Source organism: Cervus canadensis, chromosome 30 (genome assembly GCF_019320065.1).
Source record: "Cervus canadensis isolate Bull #8, Minnesota chromosome 30, ASM1932006v1, whole genome shotgun sequence".
Lineage (NCBI taxonomy): Eukaryota > Metazoa > Chordata > Mammalia > Artiodactyla > Cervidae > Cervus > Cervus canadensis.
Window position 1 is genome coordinate 9430764 of NC_057415.1, and position 25966 is coordinate 9456729.

Genomic DNA, 25966 nt, shown 5'->3' on the forward strand with positions numbered 1-25966 from the left:
ACTGTCTGGCAGGCCCCTCCTCCTCTACAAACCTATCCGCGTCCCTCAGACTGACTGCTCCTGGCCCCCTCCCCCGCTCTGAGCATCACAGGCCTCTAAGGTCTAAACGCCTCCCTACCTCCCATCTTCGCCCCCTGGGCCTGCCACCGGCGGTCCCCCGTGACAGTTCCCTTCCTTTCCCCGCTATGGGCCTCCACTAACGTTGTGCACCACTGTGCCCCCGCTCGGTTCCATCCGACGGCGATCCCCGTAGCTCCCCCGGCCTGTCTCCGCTGACAGTGCTCTCCGCCCGTATAGGCCTCTTTGCTGTCATCCCACATATTCTCCCACGGTTTTCTCGTCCTACAAGTCCCCCTCCCCCGGCGATGCGTTTTCTTGGCTCTCTACCCCATCCGAGGCGTCCGCACAGTCCCCAAGGCTTGACTCCCTCCCTCCCCCTCCGGCAGCGCCCCCTCCCGGCCCTGGCCTGCCCGCCGCCCGCCCCCTCACCAGCGGCTGCATCTCCGAGTGCGCGGTGGGCACCTGGAACCGGTCGATCTCCTCCATCATGGTGCCGGCGGGCGAGCGGGCCGGGGGCCGGGCGCGGCCGGGGACGCCGACGGGGACCGCGCGGGGCGGCGGCCCCAGGTGCCGGGTGGGTGGTGCAGACTAGGCCGCCCCGGACCAGTCGGGCAGACGGAGGGTTGGGCGCGGGGCAGGAGATCTGCAGGCGGGCTGAGGCCGGCGTGGCTCCGTCGGCTTGCCTAGCGCTACAGCGTCAGTGGCCCGGCAAAGCCGCAGGTCTTGCCTCGCCTCCTCCTCCGCCGCCGCCTCCTGTCAGCAGCTCAGCCACTGCGGTGACTCGGCAACTCCACTTCCGGGTCCGGGACACCGCCTGAATCTTGCATTATTCATGAGGAGGCGGTGTCTGGAGCCCGAGCCCCTCCCGCATGCAGGAGTTCTAGTGGCGGGGCCGCCGGTCGTCCTGCCTCAGGGGGCGGGGCCTGGTGGAGCCGGTGGTTCCCCGCGCGCCCAGCCCCGCCTTCCCCTCGAGCCGGGAGGGGGCTTCGGAGGCGCCTGCGCCTTGGCTGCTGGTTAGTTGCTGGGTAACCGCGTCGAGGGAGGAGACGATTCCCTTCTGCAAGGGCGCGGAGGACCCACAACGTCGGCTGTCCCCAAAGAACCCCTGAGACTGGGAATTGAAGTGAAAGAGAAGCTGGATTTTCTGTGCATCTTTGAGGGGACGGACAAACTTCTTGTCCTCAGGCAGAGGAGCGTTTTGTAGGCTCTCCAAGTGTTGAGGTGCTTCCTGCTTCTTCAAAGATGCCCCACAAACAACCGCCTCCTCGTAAGCAGGTAACACACCTCGACCTGCTCTGTCTTGATGACCTCTGACCTTCGCTGCCAGTGATCATCCCTCTTCTACTGATGCTTCATCTTCCTATCCTTGTTGACTTTCTCCCTGTGTCCTCGCCTGTGTTCCCAGTGACCTCTGACCCGGTCACTGCTCTCTCCCACTAATCCTAGCCTCCTCTCCCACACTGCCCCGATCCGCTGTGTCCTACCACTCTTTCACTTGTCCTCTCACCATTCCATTCCCTCACTCCATGACCCGTCCTGACCAGCCCATCCTCCTTAAGCCCCCACCCCCTCTCTTACCAATATGTCCCTCATTGCCCTCACAGTCTTGTCCCAGAGAATTTATTTTTCCCATCCTTTGCTGAGTGCACAGTGATGGGCTAGGTGGAGACGCAGGCCTTCGGGAGCTCACAGAAGTGCAGGAGAACTGTGCAGGAGACACAGGTTATGTGGGGTTTTATGCTTCAGGTCTTCTGTGCTGGGAGACGTGAGGAAAGCGCATTCAGACGAAGACCAAGAGAAAAGAAGCTCTTTTCCCATCTCCTTTCACACACTGCACACTCCACACTGGCTCATCCGGACTGCCCTTGTTGCCACCTGGACAGATGTCATCTCTTCTCACAGGAAACCTAAGAGTCACCCCTCTTAACCCACCCAGCTCACCCTGGAAGGAGAAGTAAGGCCCAGCTTCTTGAGGAGCTCTCTGCAGCAACACCACTCAGTCCTTCAAGGATCACTTTTTCCAAACTTCTTATGAATTATCGGCCTTCCCTGATAGCTCAGTCAGTAAAGAACCCACCTGCAATGCAGGAGACCTGGGTTCAGTCCCTAGGTTGGGAAGATCCCCTAGAGAAGGGAAAGGCTACCCACTCCAGTATTCTGGCCTGGAGAATTTCATGGACTCTATATATAGTCCATGGAATTGCAAAGAGTCAGACAGGACTGAGCGACTTTCACTTTACGAATTATCATCTTATGATTAATATGCAGTTTCTTGCTTTGTGAGGCAGGGCTCCTGTTTGTTTATTCTTAAATAATATCAAAAAAATAATATTTTGATATTTGGAGACCGTATCTGTGTGCATGCTGTTTATGACTTTACATATTTGGGTCTGGCTTCTTCTATATTGGGTTTCCCAGGTGAAACAGTGGTAAAGAATTGGCCTGCAAATGCAGAAGATGCAGGAAACTCAGGTTTGGTCCCTTGGTCGGGAATATCCCCTGGAGTAGGAAATGGCGACCTGTTCCAGTATTCTTGCCCAGATAATTCCATGGATGGAGGAGCCTGGCAGGGTACAGTCCATGAAGTGGCAAAGAGTCAGACACGTCTAAGCGATTGAGCATGCACCCCTCCATATTACTTGCCTGGTCTCCTTTGCTTCTTTCACCTGGCCTTCCATAGCAGGTGTGCCCACCATTCTTAGATCTCTGCAACCATGGAAAGGCTGCTTTTCCCATATGGCCTTGCCCTAGTTTTATGTCAGGGTTGAACTGTGTTTTGAAGCTCGTACTGTCCTTGGGGCTACTGACTCTTAATTGACATGCAGCTTGTTTTCAATTTGGCATTGCTGAGGACTGGTTCACATACAACAAAATGGACCATTTTAGTTGTATGTGTTGACAGGTTTTACAAAGTTATACAGTTGTGAACCCCTACCACAATAAAGATATAGCACACTTCCTCTACTCCCCAAAGTTTCCTTGTGCCTCATCCCAGTCCATTCTCCCCAACTTCCTAGTCCCAAGGAATTACTAATCTGCTTCTGTCAACTACAGATTGGATTTTTCTAGGGGTTTGAACAACCTTGGGAATCAGTTTCTCCAGTCCATTAGGGGAGAGATTAGAGGTTTTAGGTAAACTGAGAGTGGAGAGAGGTGACAGGAGACAGAAACGGGGGTCAGCTGGCCTTGCACACATCAGTGCCGCCGCTTTGGAAGGAAGGGTTGTTTTAGAACAGGGTAAATATACTTGTGTGGGATGTGAGCAGAAGCTGGGTTGTGCTAGGTTATATTCATCACTCTTTTGTCTCCATGAGGCCTATAGCCTGGGTCAGTTGTGAACTGGGTGTGGGACAACCTAGAGAACCTGAGAAGTCCCTGTCCTCTGGCAACTCAGGCCTGTGGGGGAGACAGAACAAAGGCATATAAAGATAAGGGAGGGTGCGATCCCTGGGGTTGAAAGGGAGAGAGGTATGCAGGTTGGAGCAGCAGAGAAACTTCAGGAAGGAGGCAGCTATGACTCGGAGGCCTGCAGTGGAGAGGGAAGGTCAGGATTGGATTGTTAGGGGACGGAGAAGAATTTAAACTCCACTGTTTGTATTAGTGATCAAATCTTCTATTGGCTCCCTCTTGCTCTCAGAATGAAGTCCCAAAAGCCCAACTTCTTTGTATGGCCTAGAAGGCCTTGGCAGGTCTAACCTTTGCTACCCACCTGACTTCAGATCTCCTCGTTGCTCTCTGAAGATTCCTTAGTTCCACCACACCTGAAGTGCCCTCACTTCCTGGAAAATGACATCCATGCTGTCGTTCTCCTCTAAGCCTTTGACACTGCTATTTCCTTTGACTGCTTGGTACAGTCTTTTCTGTCTGCTCCCACCTGCCCCATGCCAACCTGCCCCAAATCTCTCCTTAATCTCCTGTTCATACATCACATATCAGTTTGCCCAGCATATTCTCCTATCAAGGGTTAAGGTCCCTTTCTGGAGGCAGGATGTAGTGATATCCCCACTAGACTGTAAACTCTGATGTCAAGGATCATGTCTGTCTCATTCACTGTTGATTCCCCTGAACCTAGCACAATGCCTGGAATATATTAAATCCTGAAAATGGGTGGAATACGAATCCTGAATGCTTCCAATTGTTGTTTGGAAATTTTGATCTGGGTGAGTTTGAAGGATAGGAAAGGGTGAGCCTTGGATGAGGAGACTGGTGGGGAGTGATAACAAGGAAATGTGACTGTAGAAGCACACTTTTCTGGGTTTATATTTACATCTGCTTTGGTAGTAAGGCTGTGAATGGTTCAGATTTGAAATATATGTACCTATGCTTTAAGAGCTGGGTGTTGGAAATTGAGGACAAAAATGCTGATGATATAAATATTCTCATTCAACAATTATTTATTGAGCACCTACTATATGCCAGGTATTGTTCTAGGTATTTATGATATTTGTTGTTGCTGTTTAGTCGCTAAATTGTGTCGGGTTCTTTTGGAACCCCATGGACTACAGTCTATCAGGCTTCTCTGTGCATGGATTTCCCAGGCAAGAATACTGGAGTGGGTTGCCATTTCAGGGGGTTCCTTCTTCAGGGGATCTTCCCGACCCAGGGATTGATCCTGTGTCTCCTGCATTGGCAGGAGGGTTCGTTACCATTGAGTCACCAGGGAAGCCCATTGGTGATATAGCAACAAACAAAACAAACACAAATCCCTGCTCTCATGGAGCTTATCTTTTAGTTGGAGATAAATTGTCAATAAACAAATAAGTAAAATATATCATTTGTCAGATGATGATGGGTGTCCTAAAGAAAAATAAGGCAGGGAGGGAAAGGAATAGGAAGTTCAGGGAACCGGAATATTATGGTTTCAACATAGTGGTTTGGCGGGGGAGAGGGGAGGAAGCATTGGCTCATAGAGGTGACATTTGAGAAAGACCTGAAGGCAGTGAAGGAATTAACTGTGTGATATTCTGGGGGGAAGGCATTCCTGACAGAGGGCAAAGCAAGTGTAAAGTTCCTGAGATGGGAGCTTGCTCACACATGTTCTGGATCAGCAAGGAAGGGAGGAGGAAAGTGGCAGGAAATACGGTCAGAGACGTGTTCCCCTCTATTCCAGAGGGTTAATCAAATAACCATGGCATATTAAATTGATCATGATGAAGCTCCATGAATCATAATTTGTAATTAAAATTCATGAACGTCAGGCACCATAAACCAGGACCAGCTCAAAACATCACTGGTAATACCCCAATAACAGAGTGTCCTTCCTGAAAATTTCAAGAATTCCAACTGGCTGCATGTGTATATGCAAGAGGAGTTTTGCATCGTTGCCAAACATTGCCTGGCAGCCAGACTCCTCAGCAGAGAACTGAATTAGAGTCTTCTGTGAACTCCAGTTAAAGGCTAATTTTAGTTTATGACTAACAAGTTTTAGTACTCTTTTATAACTCAGTTACCATAAAAAAAAAAAAATCGTAAGTCTGGAATTTTGCATCATTTTCCTGTAGGAACCAAAGAAAAGTCTTGCATTTTTGGATCACTTCGTGTGATCTCTTCAAAAGCCCCTTTGGGACAATACTTTTAGAAATACTGATCTTGATGAGGTGTAATGAGGATAGGGGTAAGTGGGCAAGAGTGGGTGCAAGTCCAGAAGACAGTCTTAGATGATTCGGAGATTTTGAGTCTGATGACTAGGCCTGGGATCCACAGAAGAAAGGACAGGAGGAGGTAAGCAGAATCGAAGGCAAGTTGATACATTTCTTTTGGTCCTAAGTAAGATCCTCCCTCTTGTGACCCTTCTCCTTAGTGTCCTCCTTACTTCCTCACATCCTTACACTCTCATCCTCATCTCTTCTTCAAGCCCTCGATCTGAGACTTTGCCCCTTTACTTCCTAAATCTCTTGAATCAGATCGCTTTGTTCCTATTCACGGCCACCCCATTAGCCCTGTCTACCGTCATCTCTCACCTCGACAGTTGCAAAAGCTTTGTCAAGCTTTGTCACCGGTACTCCCCTCATCTACCCAGGTCCCTTCCGATCCATTCTCTATACCGTACCAAGGGATCTTTTTGAACTGTCAATCTGATTATGTCATCCCCCACTCAAAACCCTTCAGTGACTTCCTACTTCTTCTAGGAGAGGAACCAGTTGTTTATCTTATTTATTATTATTATTATTACTTATTGGCTGCCCTGGGTCTTAGTTGCAGCATGTGGGATCTAGTTCCTTGACCAGGGATTGAACCCAGGCCCCCTGCATTGGGAGCTGGGGAGTCTTAGCCATTGGACCATGAGGGAAGTCCCAAAGAGGGACCAATTTTTAAAAAACCCCTCAGGTAAAACAAACAAACAAACAAAAAACCCCTCAGGTGCCTATGTGGGCTGAGGCCTGCTTGGGTGTCCAAACCTTGACTTGTAGCGCTGTTGCCCAGTCGCTGCTGTACTTGGGTTCTTTGTTGTCCCTTCTTTGTGGAACATTCTCCACGCCCTCTCTCCCTCATCGCGGCACTCACTCACAAGACTCCGGTCCACCCCCACAGCCAGCTTAACGGCCTGTGCCTTGTTAGCAAAGAGAGTGACATTTTCTCTATATTTATAGTTTCATTGTCCATGATCTTCTCTTCTAGAGCATGCATCCCAGGGTGTAATTATTCACTTGTTTGGGTAATTATTTTATTACTCTATGTCTCTGCCATTAGACTGTGAGGCCTTGAGAGCAGGGCCTGTGGATGTTTTTCCCCACAGCTGTATTCTCAGCTCCTAACACAGTGGCCATTACATTAGAAGCTCTCGACGAATGATTGTTAAGTGAACTATGGGATGCAGTTGAGGAAGTAGCGTTGGGTACAGTGGAAGCCTGTGGTTGGAGATCCTAACACTGATTCTGGGGGAATCAGGGAAGATTTCTAGAAAGAACACTATGATTCAAGGTTTGGACAAAGGTTCAACATGTAGGATAAGAAGAACTGACGAGAGATTAGAAGACTAAGGAAGAATAATGTTCTTCTGGGGAGGAGGGTGTTTATTGGTTATGTGGTCAGTCATGATGCATCTGCTAATGAAGAGAAGAACTAGACACAGCATTGGATTTGATAATTAGGAAGTCATTGAGGATCTTGGAAACAATTTTAGAGATAAAAAGCAGACTGAATTGAGCTAAGAAGGCATAAAGACCATGTAGACAGGATTTCTTTTTTTTTTTTTTTCAGATGAAATTAAGGCTTGAATATGTTAAATGCTAAGGGGAGGCATTTGCCTGGCAGAAACAGAGAGAAGTTGAAGATGAAAGAGATAAAATGAAGACTAGAACCAATGTCTGAGGAGGTGGAAGTGGATCAGCTGTGGCCAAGAGGTGGAACACTTTGTAACAGAAAAGGAGAAAGGAGGAAGGGATGGATGCAGATGAGGATAATTCAGAGGCTTAGTGACCGGAAGTTGAAAGAATTTTCTCTTCTCTTTCCCTAGTAGTGTTACAGAATTCCTTTTGGAAGTGATAACTAGAAGATAAATTTTGCCAGTGGTTGTTCCATTTTGTTATGATTGCAGTCATGCTATTTTCGGAGTCATGGTCTGAGGTTTTTCATGCACAATTATCAGATTACAAAACAGCTGGGAGCATTTGAGGCCGGAGCTCGGTCACCACCCCCATCCCCCGCCCCTCCCCTCGTTTACCGTTCATTACTAGTACTCAGTACTTGCCAGGTAGTCGAATAATAATAGCAGAGGTGTCTTGTGCTTTTCCCTGGGCTCTGCAACCTGCAAGCAGATGCCGAAGAATAATTTTGGTTCTCTGGCTCCAGCTGTGAACAAGCCATACGAAATTGTTTTTTCTGCCAGCCAGAAATTGGTATGGAGTGTTCAGTTTTCCCAGTTGCTGAGACTGAGTGGTATGGAAGACGTGAGCAAAGAACACGGCTGTTGATCAAACTGGTTTCATTGCTTTGTGTCTGACAATATTTTGTCCTGTTCACAGAGTCTCTGGATTCTGGTTTATGTAGCGTGTTTATGTCTTCCATTTAGCTCCGTTCTTAGATTTGAGAACCCTTGGAGTGGGACCAACTCAACTTTTATTCTTCTTTAGCTGCCATCCTAGCATCTGGTACATAGTAGATGCTTAGTAAATACTGGATGAATAAATAATGACTGAATGAATTAGTGGGTGAGTAAATGACTGATGGAAGGGTGTGTGCATACATGCCAAGTCACTTCAGTCATGTCCGACTGTGACCCTATGGACTGTAGCCTGCCAGGTTTCTCTGTCTGTGGGATTCTCCAGGCAAGAATCCTGGAGTGGGTTGCCAAGCCCTCCTCCAGGGAATCTTCCTAACCCAGGGATTGAACCCACATCTCTTACCTCTCCTGCATTGGCAGGGAGGTTCTTTATCACTAGCGCCACCCTGGAAGTCTGATGGAAAGGTATGTACTGCAATATTCTGAACCCTAAGTTTTCCTTGTAGGCCTGCAGAAGAAGCAACTCATGCCTCCTTGTTTTAGTCAAAGCACCCAATTCTGTTAATTTTTTTAGGGACCCCACTCCTGACATTAACCTTCTTTTCCTATTTCTATTCCTATCAGACATCCATTTTCTCAGTTACTTATTTTTTCCATGTGTCATATATTCAGCCTCAAATCTTGCTTTGGAACAAATTGGAATACAAATGGATAAAACGAATCTGCTAACCCCTGGACAGACACTTGGATCCAGGTCCCTGTGTCTTTGTTAATGATTCTGTTCCCTCTGCCTGGAATGCCTGAGCCTATCCAACTTCTGCCCTTTATGAGCCTGGTAAACTGTAAGGCACAATATATGTGCCTTTAGCTAAGCTCTGTAAATGGCAAAGAATAGAGGCTCACTTATGTTACCTCAAATACAAGGTGGGATGGGTGGAGAGGAAGGTGTATATTTAGGGGTTTGTGGGTAGATATTATAAATACATAGGTAGCCTAGAATTAGACTCAGAAAACTCTTTGTTCTGAAAAGATATTGGTACTAATTTCTTCCTCCACGTCTCTCATAGCTTCTCTACTTTTCTTCTTCTTTTTAATATTTATGTATTTGCCTGCACTGGGTCTTAGTTGAGGCACACGGAATCCTCGTTGTGTCACACAGGATCTTTCGTAGTTGTGGCACATGGGCTTTAGTTGCTCCGTAACATGTGGGATCTTAGTTCCCTGCCCAGGGATTGAACCCACATCCCCTACATCGCAAGGCAGGTTCTTAACCACTGGACCACCAGGGAAGTCCCCTCTGTACTTTTCTTAGCAACTATATTTCATTCCCTATTTTCATTTCCCAAGCAGTCAACTTTTCTATGGTTTCAGCTCCCTCATAACTTACTGTGTTTTCAGCTCATCATGGCTACTCTGGCCTCTTCTGTCCCGTAAAAGGTCTCCATCACTATCTACATCCCTCCACCAGTTCTCTCTGTGGTCCCAATTCAAACCCTTGGAGAAGAAATCTGATTGTCCTCAGCTTACCTGTTGATGCTAGGCTGCATCAAGGAGGGATAAGGTCCTATGACTCTCTAAGGCGCCAAAGCTGTGAAGCAGGGCAATTTCCCTTAGAAGGAGGTATTGTCTTTCCTTGGCTCCTCCGGTGCAGGATATAACCTGCTTTATTGAAAGTAACTTCTACATTGCTTCTGGTAAGTCTTTCTCATACCTTCAGAAAGGGCCTCAGATATTTTCCAACTGGTTGCTTCCATTCAGGGCCGATATTTACATTACAAAAGGTTCTGTCCTTTACAAAAGCCTTTTACTTAAAGAGGTTTTTTTTTTTTTTAATAGCACATTTCTACAATGAATTTTTAAATGCATCACACTCTATACATAATTTTTAAAGACCTTGACATAGGAAATATATTGTGGCCATGATGGAGCATTTCATACTGGACTCACCATCCCACTATGAACAGCCCGTAATCCTGGACACAATATGTGAAGCAGCTGGTTTAGGTACTCGCCCAATCTTAAGGGAAGAACACCCAAACATGAGTCACATGTTTACCTTTGCTTTCTGCCTTGGGTCAGTTTCTTCTCTTTTTAAACTCTTTTTTCAAAAGTATCATTAATTAACTAATACTTATTCATTTTTTTGGCTGCACTGGGTCTTAGTTGCGGCATATGCCCTCTTTTAGGTGTGGCATGCAGGATCTTTAGCTGTGAAATATGAACTGTTAGTTGCATCGTGCCTGACCAGGGACTGAACCTGGGCCGCCTGCACTGGGAGCATGGAGTCTTAGCCACTGGACCACCAGGGAAGTTCTTGGGTCAATTTCTTGATCACGGCTCAGGGAGAGAGATCCGAAGGAGAGCACCGTGATACCAGTGATATCCAATGTTGGGATTAGTAGGCAATGGCTTGAAAGCAGTTGTTAAAATACATTTATGGACTAAAAAATGTATTGTCTTAAAGGATGGGGAATCTAAGCCTCCAAAATGGAAACAATAGAAAAATAAATATCAGAAATGAAAATTTATTGGCTAGTCCTAATAGTAAATGTGAAGATGGACCATTGAAATTATCTAATCTGAAAAACAGAGAAAAACAAGATTAGAAACAATAAAGAGCCTTAGTGACCTGTGGGAATATGTCATATTTGTATCTGTAACTTGTAAGTAACTGGAATCCCAGAAAGAAGAAGAGGAGAGGGAAAGTAGTTAAAAAAAATAATTGTCAAAAATTTCTTAAATTTGGTGGAAAACATATTATTAGCAGAGGTTCAATGAGCCTGAAGCAGGATAAATCAAGGAAAATCAAAGGTAGGTTGCTCACAATCAAAAAACTGAATGCCAAGAATAAAAATAAAATCTTGAAAGTAACCAGAGAAAAATGACACAATGAACAGAATGGAATACTAGGATGGTGACTGACTTCCCGTTGTAAACAAAAGCAGTCAGAAGACAATGGAATGTCATAGTTAATGCACTGAAAGAAAATTCCCATCAAGCCAGAACTCTATGTCCCACAGAAATATCCCTCAAAAGGCAGAGTTTTATGTAAATACATTTTCAGATAAATTAAAACTGACAAACTTTGTCATCAACAGACCTTCACTACAAGAAGTACAGAAAGCAGGACTTCCCTGGTGGTGCAGAGGTTAAGAATTTGCCTTGCAGTGGAAGGGACATGGGTCTGACCTGGTTGGGGAAGAATCCCCTCTTCTCCTACGTCTGCATGGGAGAGCCAAATGCATAAGCCATAATGTAATAAGACCTGTCACAGCCAAATAAATCTTAAAAAAAACAAAAGAAGTATGGAAAGAAGTTCTTTCAGCAGAGGGAAAATAACACCTGATGGAAGCTCTGTCTGTGGGAAGGCCCCAAAAGTACTAGTAATAGTAAATATGAGCCTAAAGATAAAATACTAGATATTTTTAGCTTCTATTAATTTTCTTAAGAGGCATATGACTGTTTAAAATGAAAATAACACCACTGTAAGCTAAAACTTATAATGTATATAGAAATAAAATAGGTAACAACAACCTCAAAGATGAGGTTGTGGTGATAAACGGAATTAAGTTGTGATAAGGTTATTACTTTGCTAAATATGAAGTGGTATGTTATTTATTCTTAATAGACTACGACCAGTTTAAAGTACATACTATAAACCTTAGAGCATAATAAAAATAAATGAAAAAAATAAATAAATAAACCTTAGAGTAACCACTAGAAAGTAATACAAAAAGGCACAGCTAAAAATCCAACAGAGAAAATAAAATGAAATACTAAAAACCTCAACTAACATAAAAGAAGGGAGAAGATGAACAGAGGAAAAAGCAGATGAAAAATAGAAAACAAAGGGGAGAATGGTAAAGACAACCACACCAATACTTTCAATTAAAAGGAAGAGTTTATCAAGCTAGGAGGGAAAATAAGCAAGACCCAACTTTATGCTGCTTGTAAGAAGTATAGTTTAAGTGTAAAGACATAGAAAGTTTGAAAAATAGAAGTGTGGTGAAACATACCATGCAAGTAGCAAGCATAAGAAAGCTGCATGACTATAGTATTATCAGAGCTAAGTAGGCTCCAAGACAAAAAGTATTTCTGAAGAAAAATAGGGACATTTCATAATGATAAAAGATCAATTCAAGAGGTGATATGAAATCTCAAATGTGTATGTACCTACTAATAGCACTTCAAAATACATCAACCAAAAACTGACCAGAGCTAAATGGAGAAATATAAAGGACACAATGATAGCTGGAGATTTTAACACTTTTCGCTCAGTTGAGATATGTAGATCTGTTAACCAACTTGACCTAATTAACGTTTATAGAACCCAAGAACGGCAGAACGTTAAAAAAAAAAAAATAGACCATACACTGGGACGTACAGTGAGTCTCAATACACTTCAAAATATTAATACCTTACAGGTTTTCATTCAATTCAAATTCAACATCAATCCATGACAGAAAGAATCTCAGTATACTAGTAATAGTTTGACCAAAATGAAATTAAATTAATCATAAATAGCAAATCCCCAAATATTTAAGAATTGATGAATGTACTTCTAAATGTAAAAAACAAAAACAAAGGAAATTACAAAACACTTTTAATTGGATGGGCTTCCCAGATGGCTCAGTGGTAAAGAATCCGCCTGCCAATGCAGTAGATGGGGGTTTGATCCCTGGGTTGGGAAGATCCCCTGGAGAAGGAAATGGCAACCCACTCCAGTATTCTTGCCTGGGAAATCCCATGGACAGAGGAGCCTGGCAGTCTATAGTCCATGGGGTTGCAAAAGAGTTGGACATGAGATAGTGACTAAACAACAACAATGAAAATAAAACATCACAAATTGTGGGGTCATGCTGAAGTTGGACTTAATAAAAATGTATAGTTTTAAATGCCTATTTCAGAAAAGAAAAAAGATTTAAAATCAATGTTCTAAGTTTCTACCTTAATAGTAAGAAAATAGAAAAGAAAAGATGAGCAAATTAAATTCAGAATAACAGAAGCAAAATCTATTTCATCGATTCCCTTTCTTTTATTAATTTATTCATTTATCTTATCTTATTGTTTCATAGAAACAATGAGAAAAACAATAGAGAAAATTAAAAAAGTCAGAAGTTGGTTCATTGAAAAGATTGATAAAATTGATAAAACTTAGCAGCTTGGTTCATCAAGAAAAAAAGAAAACACAATAGCCAATAATAGGAATGAAAAATGTGATATCACTACAGATTGTACAGACATTAAAAAGGGTAATAAATGGATATTATCAACAACTTTATGGCAATAAATTCAACAATGTAAATGGAATGGACAAATTTATTGAAAAACACAGATTGCCTTAACACACCAAAAAATGGAAAATATGAAGACCATATCTATTTAAAGAAATTGAATTCATAATTTAAAATGTTCCCACAAAGAAACTCCAGGCCAAATGGGTTCACTGATGAATTTTATCAGATATGTCAGGAATAAATATAACACCAATCTTATACAGTCTTAGGGGAAACAGAGGAGGGTACAAGTTCCAATTTACTTGGTGTCAGTATAATTCTAATATCAAAATCAAAACTATTATAAGCAGAGAGGATAGACAACATCCTTCATGAATATAAATGCAAAAAAAACTGACAAAATATTAGCAAATCTGTTCCAGTAATGTATTAAAAAAATAATATATCAGACCAAATGAGGTTTATTTCAATAAGACAAAGTTAGCTCAACATTAAAAACTCAATCAATATATTTCTTCACATTGACAGAAAAAAGGGGGAAAAACCATGTGACAACATCATAGTAGATTCAGAAAAGAAGCTGACAAGATTCAACTCTCTTTGTTGCTCAGTCGTGTCTGACTCTTTGTGACCCCATGGACTACAGCACACCAGGCATCCCTGTCCATCACCAACCCCCAGAGTTTACTCAAACTCATGTCCATTAAGTCGGTGATGCCATCCAACCATCTCATCCTCTGTCATCCCCTTCTCCTCCTGCCTTCAATCTTTCCCAGCATCAGGGTCTTTTCAAATGAGTCAGCTCTTCGCATGAGGTGGCCAAAATATTGGAGTTTCAGCTTCAGTATCAGTCTTTCCAATGAACATTCAGGACTGATTTCCTTTAGGATGGACTGGTTGGATCCCTTTGCAGTCCAAGGGACTCTCATGAGTCTTCTCCAACACCATAGTTCAAAAGCATCAATTCTTCAGCGCTCAGCTTTCTTCATAGTCCAACTCTCACATCCATACATGACTACTGGAAAAACCATAGCCTTGACTAGATGGACCTTTGTTGGCAAAGTAATATCTCTGCTTTTTAGTATGCTGTCTAGGTTGGTCATAACTTTCCTTCCAAGGAGCAAGCATCTTTTAATTTCATGGCTGCAGTCACCATCTGCAGTGATTGTGGAGCCCCCCAAAATAAAGTCTGTCACTGTTTCCACTGTTTCTCCATCTATTTGCCATGAAGTGATGGGACCAAGATGCCATAATCTTTGTTTTCTGAATGTTGAGCTTTAAGCCAACTTTTTCACTCTCCTCTTTCACTTCATCAAGAGGCCTCTTTAAGGTTCTTCTTCACTTTCTGCCATAAGGGTGGTGTCATCTGCATATCTGAGGTTATTGATATTTCTCCTGGCAATCTTGATTCCAGCTTGTGCTTCATCCGGCCCAGCATTTCTCATGATGTACTCTGCATATAAGTTAAATAAGCAGGGTGACAATATATAGCCTTGGTGTACTCCTTTTCCTATTTGGAACCAGTCTGTTGTTCCATGTCCAGTTCTAACTGTTGCTTCCTGACCTGCATACAGGTTTCTCAAGAGGCAGGTCAGGTGGTCTGGTATTCCCATCTCTTTCAGATTTTCCAATTTTCAGATTTTTCTCTTTCAGTTTATTGTGATCCACACAGTCAAAGGCTTTGGCATAGTCAATAAAGCAGATGTAGATGTTTTTCTGGAACTCTCTTGCTTTTTCGATGATCCAGTAGATGTTGGCAATTTGATCTCTGGTTCCTCTGCCTTTTCTAAATCCAGCTTGAACATCTGGAAGTTCACAGTTCACGTATTGTTGAAGTCCGGCTTGGAGAATATTTGAGCATTGCTTATCTACGTGTGAGATGAGTGCAATTGTGCAGTAGTTTGAGCATTCTTTGACATTGCCTTTCTTAGGGATTGGAATGAAGACTGACCTTTTCCAGTCCTGTGGCCACTGCTGAGTTTTCCAAATTTGCTGACATATTGAGTGCAGCACTTTCACAGCATCATCTTTTAGGATTTGAAATAGCTCAACTGGAATTCCATGACCTCCACTAGCTTTGTTCGTAGTGATGCTTCCTAAGGCCCACTTGACTTCACATTCCAGGATGTCTGGCTCTAGGTGAGTGATCACACCATCATGATTATCTGGGTCGTGAAGACCTTTTTTGTATAGTTCTTCTGTGTATTCTTGCCACCTCTTCTTAATATCTTCTGCTTCTGTTAGGTCCCTACCATTTCTGCCGTTAATTGAGCCCATCTTTGCATGAAATGTTCCCTTGATATCTCTAATTTTCTTACAAGATTCAGCATCCACCCACAAAGATAAGAATAAAGGCCAAATGAGATTATGTACTTCAAAGTGTTCAGTAAACTGAAAGATGCTTTATAAAGGGAAAGTTTTTTTAGTTTCATCTCTCTGCTGTACACCCTGAGATTTATAGCTTCCTTTCTGACCAGAATTTCATGGGACCTGGACAACACACTTTTCAACTATTCAATAAATGCCCTCAGATTGAGACTCAGTCGGCATGCACAGCACACCATGATAGAATAATAAAGTAATAACACTGCCTCTGGTACTTGAGGGCTTACTGAGTGCTGGGCTCTGAGTAAGGTTCTCATCATGCATTGTTGTATTTTATCCTCACAGCAAATCTAAGGAAAGTACTAATATTTTTCTCTGCCTTATAAATGAGAGAATGAGGATTAGGACATAAATACCTTGCTCAAGGTCACACATGTAGTTGGTGACAGAATCAGGAATCCAGCCAGGCTTACACTAGAGCTTCAGGTTTTAAACCCTACCCTGCCTTGCCATCTCTAGCCTTATTTGGGAAGAGGCCCATAGCTTTGGCTTCTTCCCTCTTGGTCTTCCAGGGAAGCATGAATTTGGTCTCATGTTCCTTTTTCTGCATTCTGAGTGCTATGCTAACACTGCATTAATAGGGGGAAAAAAAAAACCCAAAACTACCCTCTTTAACTGTATTAACTTTTAAAATTCTTAATTAGCATTTTAAATTATAAAACTAATGCACATTTACATTTAAAATATTAAAACCATGAGAATGAGTATAAGGTAAACTGCATTTTTTCCCTTCCCTGCAACTCCCGAGTCACATTCCCTGGACCAAACCACTCTCAACGGAATCTATATTATTCTTCCAGAAATTTCATGTGTGCATAAATTCTTACAGTAAGATGATGGGTCATCTGTTTATGTAACTTGCTTGTTTATTTAAAAAAAAAAAAAAGCTTGGAGGCTTTACGTAACAATACATAAAAGTTACCTTATTCTTTTTTTTTCTTTTTCTTTTTTTTCTTTTTTCTCATTCTTTTAAAAATATACATACCATCCCATTGAATGGCTATACCATAATGTATTTCACTAGGCCCCTATCGATGAATATTTAGTTTTTTTTCCCCCATTTTTGAAATATTACCAAAAGGCTGCAGTGAGCAGTTTTGTACATACATCTTATGCATATGTATTATAGTATGCATAAGTATACTTATGCATATAGTATGCATATAGATACAGTATATATATAAATACTATAGTATTTATATAGGAAAAATTCAAAAAAGCAGAGTTGCTGAGTTGAGATGTATATGCATTTGAGATTTTGGCAGGTATTGCCAATTAACCCTGCATGAGTTGGCATGCCCGCAATAGTGTATGATAGTACCTGTTAGCGTTTATCTTTGTTGTTGTTTAGTCACTAAGTCGTGTTATATTCTTTGTGACCCCATGGAAGCACAACAGGCTTCCCTGTCCTTCACCATCTCCTGGAGTTTGCTCAAACTTGCCCATTGAGTTGGTGATGCCATCCAACCATCTCATCCTCTGTTGCCTCCTTCTCCTCCTGCCCTCGATCTTTCCCAGCATCAGGCTCTTTTTCCAGTGGGTTGGCTTTCTGCATCAGGTGGTCAAAGTATTGGAGCTTCAGCATCAGGCCTTCCAATGAATATTCAGGGTTGATTTCCTTTAGGATTGACTGGTTTGATCTCCTTGCTATCCAAGGAACTCTCACCTAGTGTTTCAAAATTTTGAGATCTCCTTCAACCATACTTACTGAGCACCTTCTGGGTGCTTGCACTAGGCTCAGGGATTTGAAATGCAGTCAGTGAAGCTGGAGGAAGATTTGTTGGTAAATTACTGTTCCTTTGGGACTAAGAGCTTTTACCCTTTTAGAAACGGAAACTGCAAGCTGGTGAGGTATTTAGTTTCACTTTAGCTTAATGGAAACCTGTTAGGGAGTTTTAAAATAAGGACCAAGACAACTGAAATGGTGAACAAAATCTCCTGGGGCCCCAGGAAGGAGGATTCAGTGTCTGTGGGTTTGCACGCTTCAAAGAGCCACTCTTTCCAGAAAAGAACACATTTCATCAAGGAACTCTTGGGTAGACATGTGAGCTGCTGAAGACTTGTAGTCATCCCTAGAGTAAGTGCTTCCTAGTAAGCAAAGGGACAGACAGATCCTGCATGGCTAGGGCAGAGCAGGGTGTGTAAGTGGGAATAATAACACTACCGGCAGTCCTTCATTGGGCCCGGCCTTAACCGGCCAGGCACTGCAATTTGCACTTTATGTACATTGACTCATTGAATCCTCATAACTATGGGCTATGATTGCCTTCAGAGGGCATTAGTATGATGCCCATTTAAGAGATAAGGATACTGAGGAGACAAGTAACTTGCCTAGCGGATGGCAGAGAAGGGACTCAAGCCAGGTATGGTTGACTTCAAAGCCCATATTTGGGCCCCATGGATACATCTGAGCACATACTTGCTTTTAAAATAATATCTTCATAATAGGGATCAGTTTAAGAAGTTTTGATCTCCTGACTTACCCCTAAAATATATTCAGGGACAGCTGGATTGCTTACACTGTGCAGTATGTCGTGTATCAAAACAAGTCTGCGTGCGTGCTCGCTTGCTTCAGTCATGTCCAATTCTTTGTGACCCTATGCTCCTCTGTCCGTAGGATTCTCCAGGTAAGAATCCTGGAGTGGGTTGCCATGCCCTCCTCCAGGGGATCTTCCTGACCCAGAGCTAGAGCACCTCTTATGTCTCCTGCATTGGCAGGGGGGATCTTTATCACTCGCGCCACCTGGGAAGCCCCAAAACAAGTCTAAGTGCAGATAAATGCCCGGTGTGAGCTAAGTGGCTTCAGTTGTGTCTGACTTTTTGCAACCCCATGGACTATAGCCTGCCAGGCTCCTCTGTCCATGGGATTCTCCAGGCAAGAATACTGAAGTGGGTTTCCATGCCCCCTCCTCCAGGAGATCTTCCCTAGCCAGGAGAAGAACCTGTTTCTCTTATATCTCCTGCATTGGCAGGCAAGTTACCACTAGCGCCACCTGGGAAGCCCCAGATGCCCAGTAGGTGGCAATAATAATCATCTGTTACATTGAACTTTCTTTTTCAAAGCACCCTTCCATGGCTGTGGCAGGAAAAGAGTTGGAGATGTGGTGGATGCCATGTTAGGGATTTGGGGATTCCACTCGTGAGTGACGGAGAGCCCTTAGAGGCTTTAAAGTAGGAGAGTGATCAAGTTTACGTTTTAAGAAGATTACTTACAGTGATTAAGAGTTTGGGTTCATGTTCTGGTCAGCTCTGGGTCAGTTGCTTCATCTTGCTATGCCTCAGGGTCCTCATCTGTAAAACAGGAATAATGATGTTATAATCCTTCCCCACAGGATGTTTATGGAGATTAAACGAGATCATGTACATAAATTGCTTAGTAAATGACTGGCTCAGGGTCAGTGCTCAATAGCTGAAAATGGTGATAGATATAATTATGAGAGTGGAGAGAAAGTGGAGTTAGGGTAATCAAATGTAGTTTGGCAAGAGGGAGTAAGGACTTGAATTAAAGGGGGATATGAATGGAGAGGATAGTTATAAAAGATATTAAAGTGATAGAATTGTTAGACTTAGAAATATGATGCTAGTAAAAGGATGAGGGAAAGACAGGTGACTGATGGCTCCCAGTTTCCAACCTGGGTGCTTGAATGGTCGTACACTTGAGTGAGATCGGAAATACTAGAGGAGATGGAAGTTTGGCGTGGAAAAAAAAGATGATGGTTGGGGTGTAAAAAGAACACAATGAGGTTGATTTTTTAAGATACTGAGTTTGAGTACTCTGTCACAAATTTGAAAATCTAAGCTTTGTCATTTGAGCTTCAAGACAAAGAAGAAGATGAACCTGTGGGTGGGCATAAGAGCACCCAGGAGAATGTGTAGATACAGAAGACGAGGGGGTCAAGCGCCCGTTCCTGGAGGGATCAAGGATGTTGAGAAAGAACTATTGGGGGTGGAGAAGTTTCTAGCAGGAGCAAGGAAGCCCTCAGCAATGCCAGGTCCTGTAAGAGAGCTGAGAAGTAGCCTCTAGGTGGTGGGGTCATTACCAGTTCCTGCCTTTAGGATGCTCACACTAAAATCTCTTAACAGTGAAAATAGAAAAGTGCTTTACTATGAAGGAGTTCAGGCTGGGAAATCTGTTATCCCATTGATCATCAATTACTCTGATTGCCCTGGTGGCCTGGTGGTGGGGGCGGGGGCACCACTCCTTCACGGGCTCCTCCCTTGACTTCACAGAATGACTGAAATGCCGCGTCCAAGAGTAGAGGGTCTTCTTTGGTCAGTGTTTTAGAATGGGGCCTCTCCCTTGCTGGGATCGCCTGGCTGCCTCTGATGTGCGCTGCACTTTCATGTTTCTTTTCATAATTCTGTCCCCTTTTGCAGAACAAAACCTGGAGACAACGGAGTATTTGAAGTTATATTTAGTCCTTCATCTCTCCACAGCCAATGCTAATGGTGGTGATGTGAGACAGGGCAGATCCTTGCTCAGAGTGCAGACAGAAAGAATAGAGGGAGGTAGGAGAAAGGTCATGATTAGATGATGGAACTAGCAGAGGCTAGCTGGGTAGGGTTTTGTTAGGCCAAGATAGTGGGAGCCGAGATAGGGCTTCCCAGGTGGTGCTAGTGGTAAAGAGCCTGCCTGTCAATGCTGGAGATGTAACGGACGCAGGTTTGATCCCTGGGTCGGGAAGAATGGCAACCCATTCCAGTATTCTTGCTTGGAAAATCCCGTGGACAAAGGAGCCTGGCAGGCTACAGTCCGTGGGGTCGCAGAGTGGGTCACGATTTAGCACGCATGCACGCACAGAGTAGGAACAGGGAGGGAGAAGGAGAAGACGGCATTCTTGGCAGGAGGGATGGTAAAAGCAAAGGTGCAGGAGTGGGAAAGCAGAGGCCAAGCTCAGGAAATGTGAATACCTTGCTGGTTTGCATCTCAAGAGTGGCGGGAGAGCAGGCTGGACTGGAGATGCGGGATTGCATGATAGAGTTCTGAGGGCCAGATGAGGGACTTTGGGCTGTCTTTTTCTGTGGTTTGACAGCTTCTGGGAGGAACCCTCAGAAACCTTTCAGGAATACAGGCTTGTCTGCCTCAGGCTTCTCCTTCTGGAAGACCAACAGCCCAAGGTGGTGGCCTGACATTCAATCTCCTTTGTCATGGTTGGGAAGTCAGGGCTGCAGCTGATTTCATTGGCCTGTTTTGCATTTATTATAGTGTGGCTTTTACAGAGTGTTAATTGAAATATTTCCAACTGCCAAAAACAATTACACTCAAATTGCCTTGTCAGTTCTTTTATTGCCAGATAAATGTTTTACAGACATATTTACGGGGGGCAATGGTAACTGGATCTTGTTTCCTATTTAGGGCTGGCAGCCTGGGGTGGGGTTGGCCCTCCAGTGCTCTGTCGTGGGCCAGAAAACTGTTGGACATTGTGGCGCTTCCATCTCATTACCTTAGGGATTAGAGGCTCTTCAAAGGAAAGCCGCTTTCTGGCTCATGTGGCTTAGCCTCAGAGGAAGGTTCCCATCCCAGGAAACCTAGGCGGCCTGGCAGAAATCTGAATCCTGCTGCTGCCCTCCCAGCAACAATCCCTGCCTAAGCCAGGACATGCCCTTCTGACTCTCTGGAATCCCCTCCCCATCCACCATCAAAGCCTCTCCACAGCCCCTGCCATGGAAGAATTGGGAGAGTCCTTCCGGTCTAACCCCCTCACTTTGCATTTGGGAAACTAGGACCCAGAGACCTCGTCTAAGATCACTCAGGTGGCCAGCGAGAGCTGGGAGCCAGGGTCTCTGCCTGGAGTGCCAGGCTGTCACCAACATGTGCCCTTTGGTTCCTCGACTACCTTGCCCCCTCCTTCAAGGCCTAGACCTGCTTCTTCCAAGCTTACCGCTCCCCTGACACACACATCTCCAGTCTCCACCGATTTCCTTCTTGCTCCATCACCTGAAACAACTATTTGTTCAGTGTCTATACTGCAGGGTCTTGTTTTATTTCTTTGGTGGAGCATTTTATAGTTTCTGTTATTGTTCTGCTCTTGCCACTTCACATGCTGTTTTCCTCTTCTGGACAGCCTTTCTGAAAAACATTTTCTCCACTTGGATAACCCATACTTGTCTTTTGATATTGAGCTGAGAAATAGCTACCTCAGTGAGCCAGACACCAGGCTGGCTAGGTGTCTCCATGCGTGAGCACCCTGGGCACGTGTCTCTACTGCTGGCACAGAGCAGACTTTCAAGAGAACATGCTGAGTGAATGAGTGAATAAATAATGAGCACTGATCACGTGCTTCTGTCCTCCATGGACCCTGAGCAAACAGGGGTAGGGACCTCATCTCTCTTCATCTTTGTCTCACTGCCTAGGTTAGTCTTTGACACATGAGTAGATGCTCAACAAATGTTTATCTAGTTGAATCCAGCATGCTACTCTTGGGACTTCCCTGGTGGGCCAGTGGTTAAGAATCTGCCTGCCAATGCGGAGGACACAAATTCGATTCCTGTTCTGGGAAGATCCCACATGCCACACAGCAACTAAACCTGTGTGCCCCGATTACTGAGCCTGTGTGCCACAACTACTGAAGCCTGTGTGCGCCAAATCACATGCTCTACAACTAGAAAAAGCCCACATGCAGCAACGAGGACCCAGCACAGTCAAAAATAAATAAGTAAATAGATAATTTTTTTAAAAAGCATGCTACTCTTGGGAACATAAAATTTTAGCATGCTAGAACTGGAAGGTCATCATATCCAATCTTGTGCATCTTACAGTAGATGAGAAAACAGGCTTCAAGAGGAGAAACGTTTTCCCAGGGTCATGATTACTAAGGGGTTTGATGGCATTCATTCATATATTCAATAAGTGTTTTGAATACCTGCTATATTCTGAGACAGCAGAGTACCCAAACCTTCATCATAAACAACTGTTTATAAATATAATCTGCCCTCAGAATCCCCTTAATGCCTGGCACAGAGATGAGCACTTAGTATATGATTTTTTAAAATGTTTGTTGAGCTAATTGCAGCTAAGAAATGCCAGGCAGTAAGTTACCCGGTTGCTCTTCAGAGATCAGTCTCACTGATGCTGGAATCAGGTTGCCTCAGATATTGGGCCTCCTTGGCTGGGCACCTGTTGCCGATGAGAAGACTGTGAGATTTGAGGAAGCTCAGTGTCGCTTGTCTTTGAGGTCCTTGGGCAGAAGGCCCCCTGTAATTCTCTTTCTGATATTCCTGTGGAGAGTCACTTATGACTTATCTTCTGTTTCTGTTTTTTTTTTTCAGAGCATCAACATAGGCAGAGGAACGAGGAAGAGAGTAAGTGCTGAGACCACGCAGTTTCTCAGCAAAAAACTAACAGCATTTCTTCTGTTGAAATATTAGTTATATCTTTTTAAAGAAAAGCAAAAGGATGTTAAAATCACCCTTAAACCTATCGCTCTGGGAAACCTCTTAGTTAACATGTAATGCTATATCTTCCCAGATATTTCAATGCACATATAAAAATTACATGTATTTATTTTTAAATGGAGTCAAACTGAATGTTCTTTTACTATCTGCTTTTTGCATACTAGAGTACTTTCCATTGTCAATAAATATACTTTCATAGAATCATTTTAAATTAATGCACAATATCTTACCTTATGTTCATTAAGGCCATTCCATAATTTTGTTCAACCATGCCCCACTGTCGGACATTTAAATATATCCTCTTTTTCACTATTATGATCAACCCTCCAACAAACATTCATGCTTTTAAATCTTTAGGCCGATCCTTATTTTTTTTCTTAACATAAATTTCTATACATAGAAATTTGGGTCAAAGAGTACAAATAATGTGTCGGCCAAAAAGATAGTTCAAGTTTTTCCTTAACATCTTATGGTAAAGCCCAAACAAACACTTTGGCCAACTCAATACTTATTAGACTTTTGATAAATATTTCCAAATTGCTCTTTAGAAAGGTTGTACTAATTTACAAGTGCCCATTTTCCCACAACCTCGCCAACAGTGAATATTGGTTTTGTCTGTTTGCTTTTCTTTGGTTTTAAACAGTTTTTTTGTTTCATTTTGTTTTGCTTGCTTGCTTGTTTTTTGTGTTCAAAATGCACTGGTTAGGATGGTTTCCCATCCATCTGGATTTAGGGTGCTGTTAGTGCTGTCTCTGTCTGAAGGAGCATCCTTCTGTAAGCTTTGCAGTTCCTCCTGTAGGCTGGCTGAGGACAGTAGAGCAGCCAGCATATGAAGCTATTGTTTGTGCGTGTTCACGAAAGACAGCGGTGATTTTATAGACTCCTGGGCATTTCACATCCATGAAGTAGGAACTGGAGCTCTGCACCAGGAGCTTCTTCTTGTGTCTCCTCTTCTGGACAGGGATGAAGGAGATCCTCTGTGTGTTCTCATGGGGAAGAGGTCACCGCCCTTCACCAGTTCAATAATGAAAAAATTGCATTGTTTTATTTTGCATGTCTTTGATTGCTAGTGAGGGTGAATATTTTTTAATATGTCATGGGCCACTGTGGCAAGGTATTTAACTGTCTATCAGGGAAGGGGAAAACTTCTACTTATTGATTTTTTTTTGCTTCAAGGCTTTGATAGGACTATGAGGCTTCAAGTTAAAAAGTACTGGGAGTATTATTGTAAGAATAACCTTAAGGTGGCAAACTGGAAGGCAAAATGTGAATCAGAGTTGAAGTAGCTTAAAGAATGGCTGGGGGCCTTTTCACAGCTGGTCCTGGCTATTAGCTTCCAGGCTGCATGGGAAGCAGTAAGAATGAGCGGGTTCTGGTCTCGCTCCTGGGGCCAAAGACCCACCACAGTATTCCGGCTAAACCCAGACTCCCAGGACTGAAGTGGCCATGATCCTCCAGGCAATGAGAACTCTTGTCTGAGCAGTTCCTTTGGACCCTTGCATGAGTGCTGTCTCGTATGCTTTGCATTCTATGTCTTGGGGCAGAGCTTGGCTTCTGGGAGGATGGTGAATGAAAGGGCTCCCTGCAGTTCTGCTTGCTTGTCTAAGCAGGTAAGGCTCTTGTTTCTCATGTGAGGTTTTTGTCCAGGATGAAGACTCAGGGACTGAAGTAGGGGAAGGGACAGATGAATGGGCACAGTCCAAAGCCACAGTTAAACCCCCTGACCAACTGGATTTGACTGATGCGGTAAGTGAGCAGCATCTTACTCCCACCCCTTCTACCACCTCCAGCCTTGGAGATGGACTCTGCACAGAACCTAGGTTGCCAGATGTCTGCTTACATCCCAGGGTATCTTCAGAGGGGGTGGGGGCCTCTACATTTGACCCTCTGGGTATTTCTCTCCCTCAGGAGCTGAAGGAGGAGTTCACCCGGATTCTGACGGCCAACAACCCGCACGCACCCCAGAACATCGTCAGGTACAGCTTCAAAGTAAGTCATCCTCTCTGGGGTAGAGGCCTCTGGGTGCTCCTTGGCTTGGTGACTTGCTATGTTGCAAAAGCCCCTCGGCTCTTTTTAAAAAACTTTAATTTATTTCTTTCTGTGCTGGGTCTTTGTTGCTGCACGCAGGCTTTCTCTAGTTGCAGCGAGGGAGAACTACTCTTTAGCTCTGGTGTGAGGGCTCCTCATTGCAGTGGCTTCTCTTGGTGCAGAGCATAGGATCTCGGGCAAAGGCTTCAGTAATTATGGCATATGGGCTCAGTAGCTGTGACTCACTGGCTTAGTTGCTCCACAGCATGTAGGATCTTCCTGGACAAGGGATCAAACCCATGTCCCCTGCATTGGCAGGCACATTCTTAACCACTGGACCACCAGGGAAGTCCTGCCTCTCAGTTCTTGCAGAAATCACCTTTAAAGTGAGTTCTCCGGCTGAAACCCTGAGATTTTACATGGCATTTTCTAGAGATTTTTGAAATTTCTTTACGAATCTTCCTTCGGTCTCACTAATTACATTGTTTTAAGTGCCCCGCAGAGCCACTATTTTCAAGAACCCTGAAGTGAATAATTTGGTAGGAAAAGTGCTTTTCCAATGTATGTAATGTGTTAGTCACTAACACCAATCACTTGGTCTCCAGGGGCCAGTGTACCAACGTCAGGTCCTATATTAGAACTTTTACATAGGATATCTCATTAATCCTCAGGTTTCTTTGCTATTGGAACGATTTTTACCTTCATTTTATGGAAACCAAGGGTAAATAGATGAAACAAATTACAAAAGTCACATAGCCAGGATTCAAAGCAAAATTTGAACTAGTTTGATTGACTCTAAAGCAACATTACACTGCTTCTTTAAAAAAATGGTATGTATACATACATACACACGTACAGATACAGAGTTTTGAATATATAAAAGAAATCTAGAAACCCATGGTAGTAGTTTCAAAAGATT

At 43.6% G+C, this 25966-nt stretch overlaps 2 protein-coding genes across 8 annotated transcripts in view; one reads left to right on the forward strand and one right to left on the reverse strand.

The window, feature by feature from the left end:
* Positions 1-855, reverse strand: part of FAM219A (family with sequence similarity 219 member A) — a 60416-nt gene extending 59561 nt beyond the window's left edge. For 4 of the 7 annotated variants that reach the window (XM_043453245.1, XM_043453244.1, XM_043453241.1 and 1 more), the window contains exon 1: positions 490-855. In XM_043453245.1, coding sequence (XP_043309180.1) covers positions 490-549 — 60 coding nt within the window. In that variant the 5' untranslated portion in view covers positions 550-855. The remainder of the gene's footprint in view (positions 1-489) is intronic. The other 3 variants (XM_043453246.1, XM_043453243.1, XM_043453242.1) reach the window with 1 other exon arrangement.
* A 201-nt stretch (positions 856-1056) lies between these two features.
* Positions 1057-25966, forward strand: part of DNAI1 (dynein axonemal intermediate chain 1) — a 67686-nt gene continuing 42776 nt past the window's right edge. The window contains exons 1-4 of the mRNA XM_043453764.1: positions 1057-1335; positions 22894-22926; positions 24667-24765; positions 24928-25008. Of these exons, the coding sequence (XP_043309699.1) occupies positions 1303-1335; positions 22894-22926; positions 24667-24765; positions 24928-25008 (246 nt within the window). The 5' untranslated portion in view covers positions 1057-1302. The remainder of the gene's footprint in view (positions 1336-22893; positions 22927-24666; positions 24766-24927; positions 25009-25966) is intronic.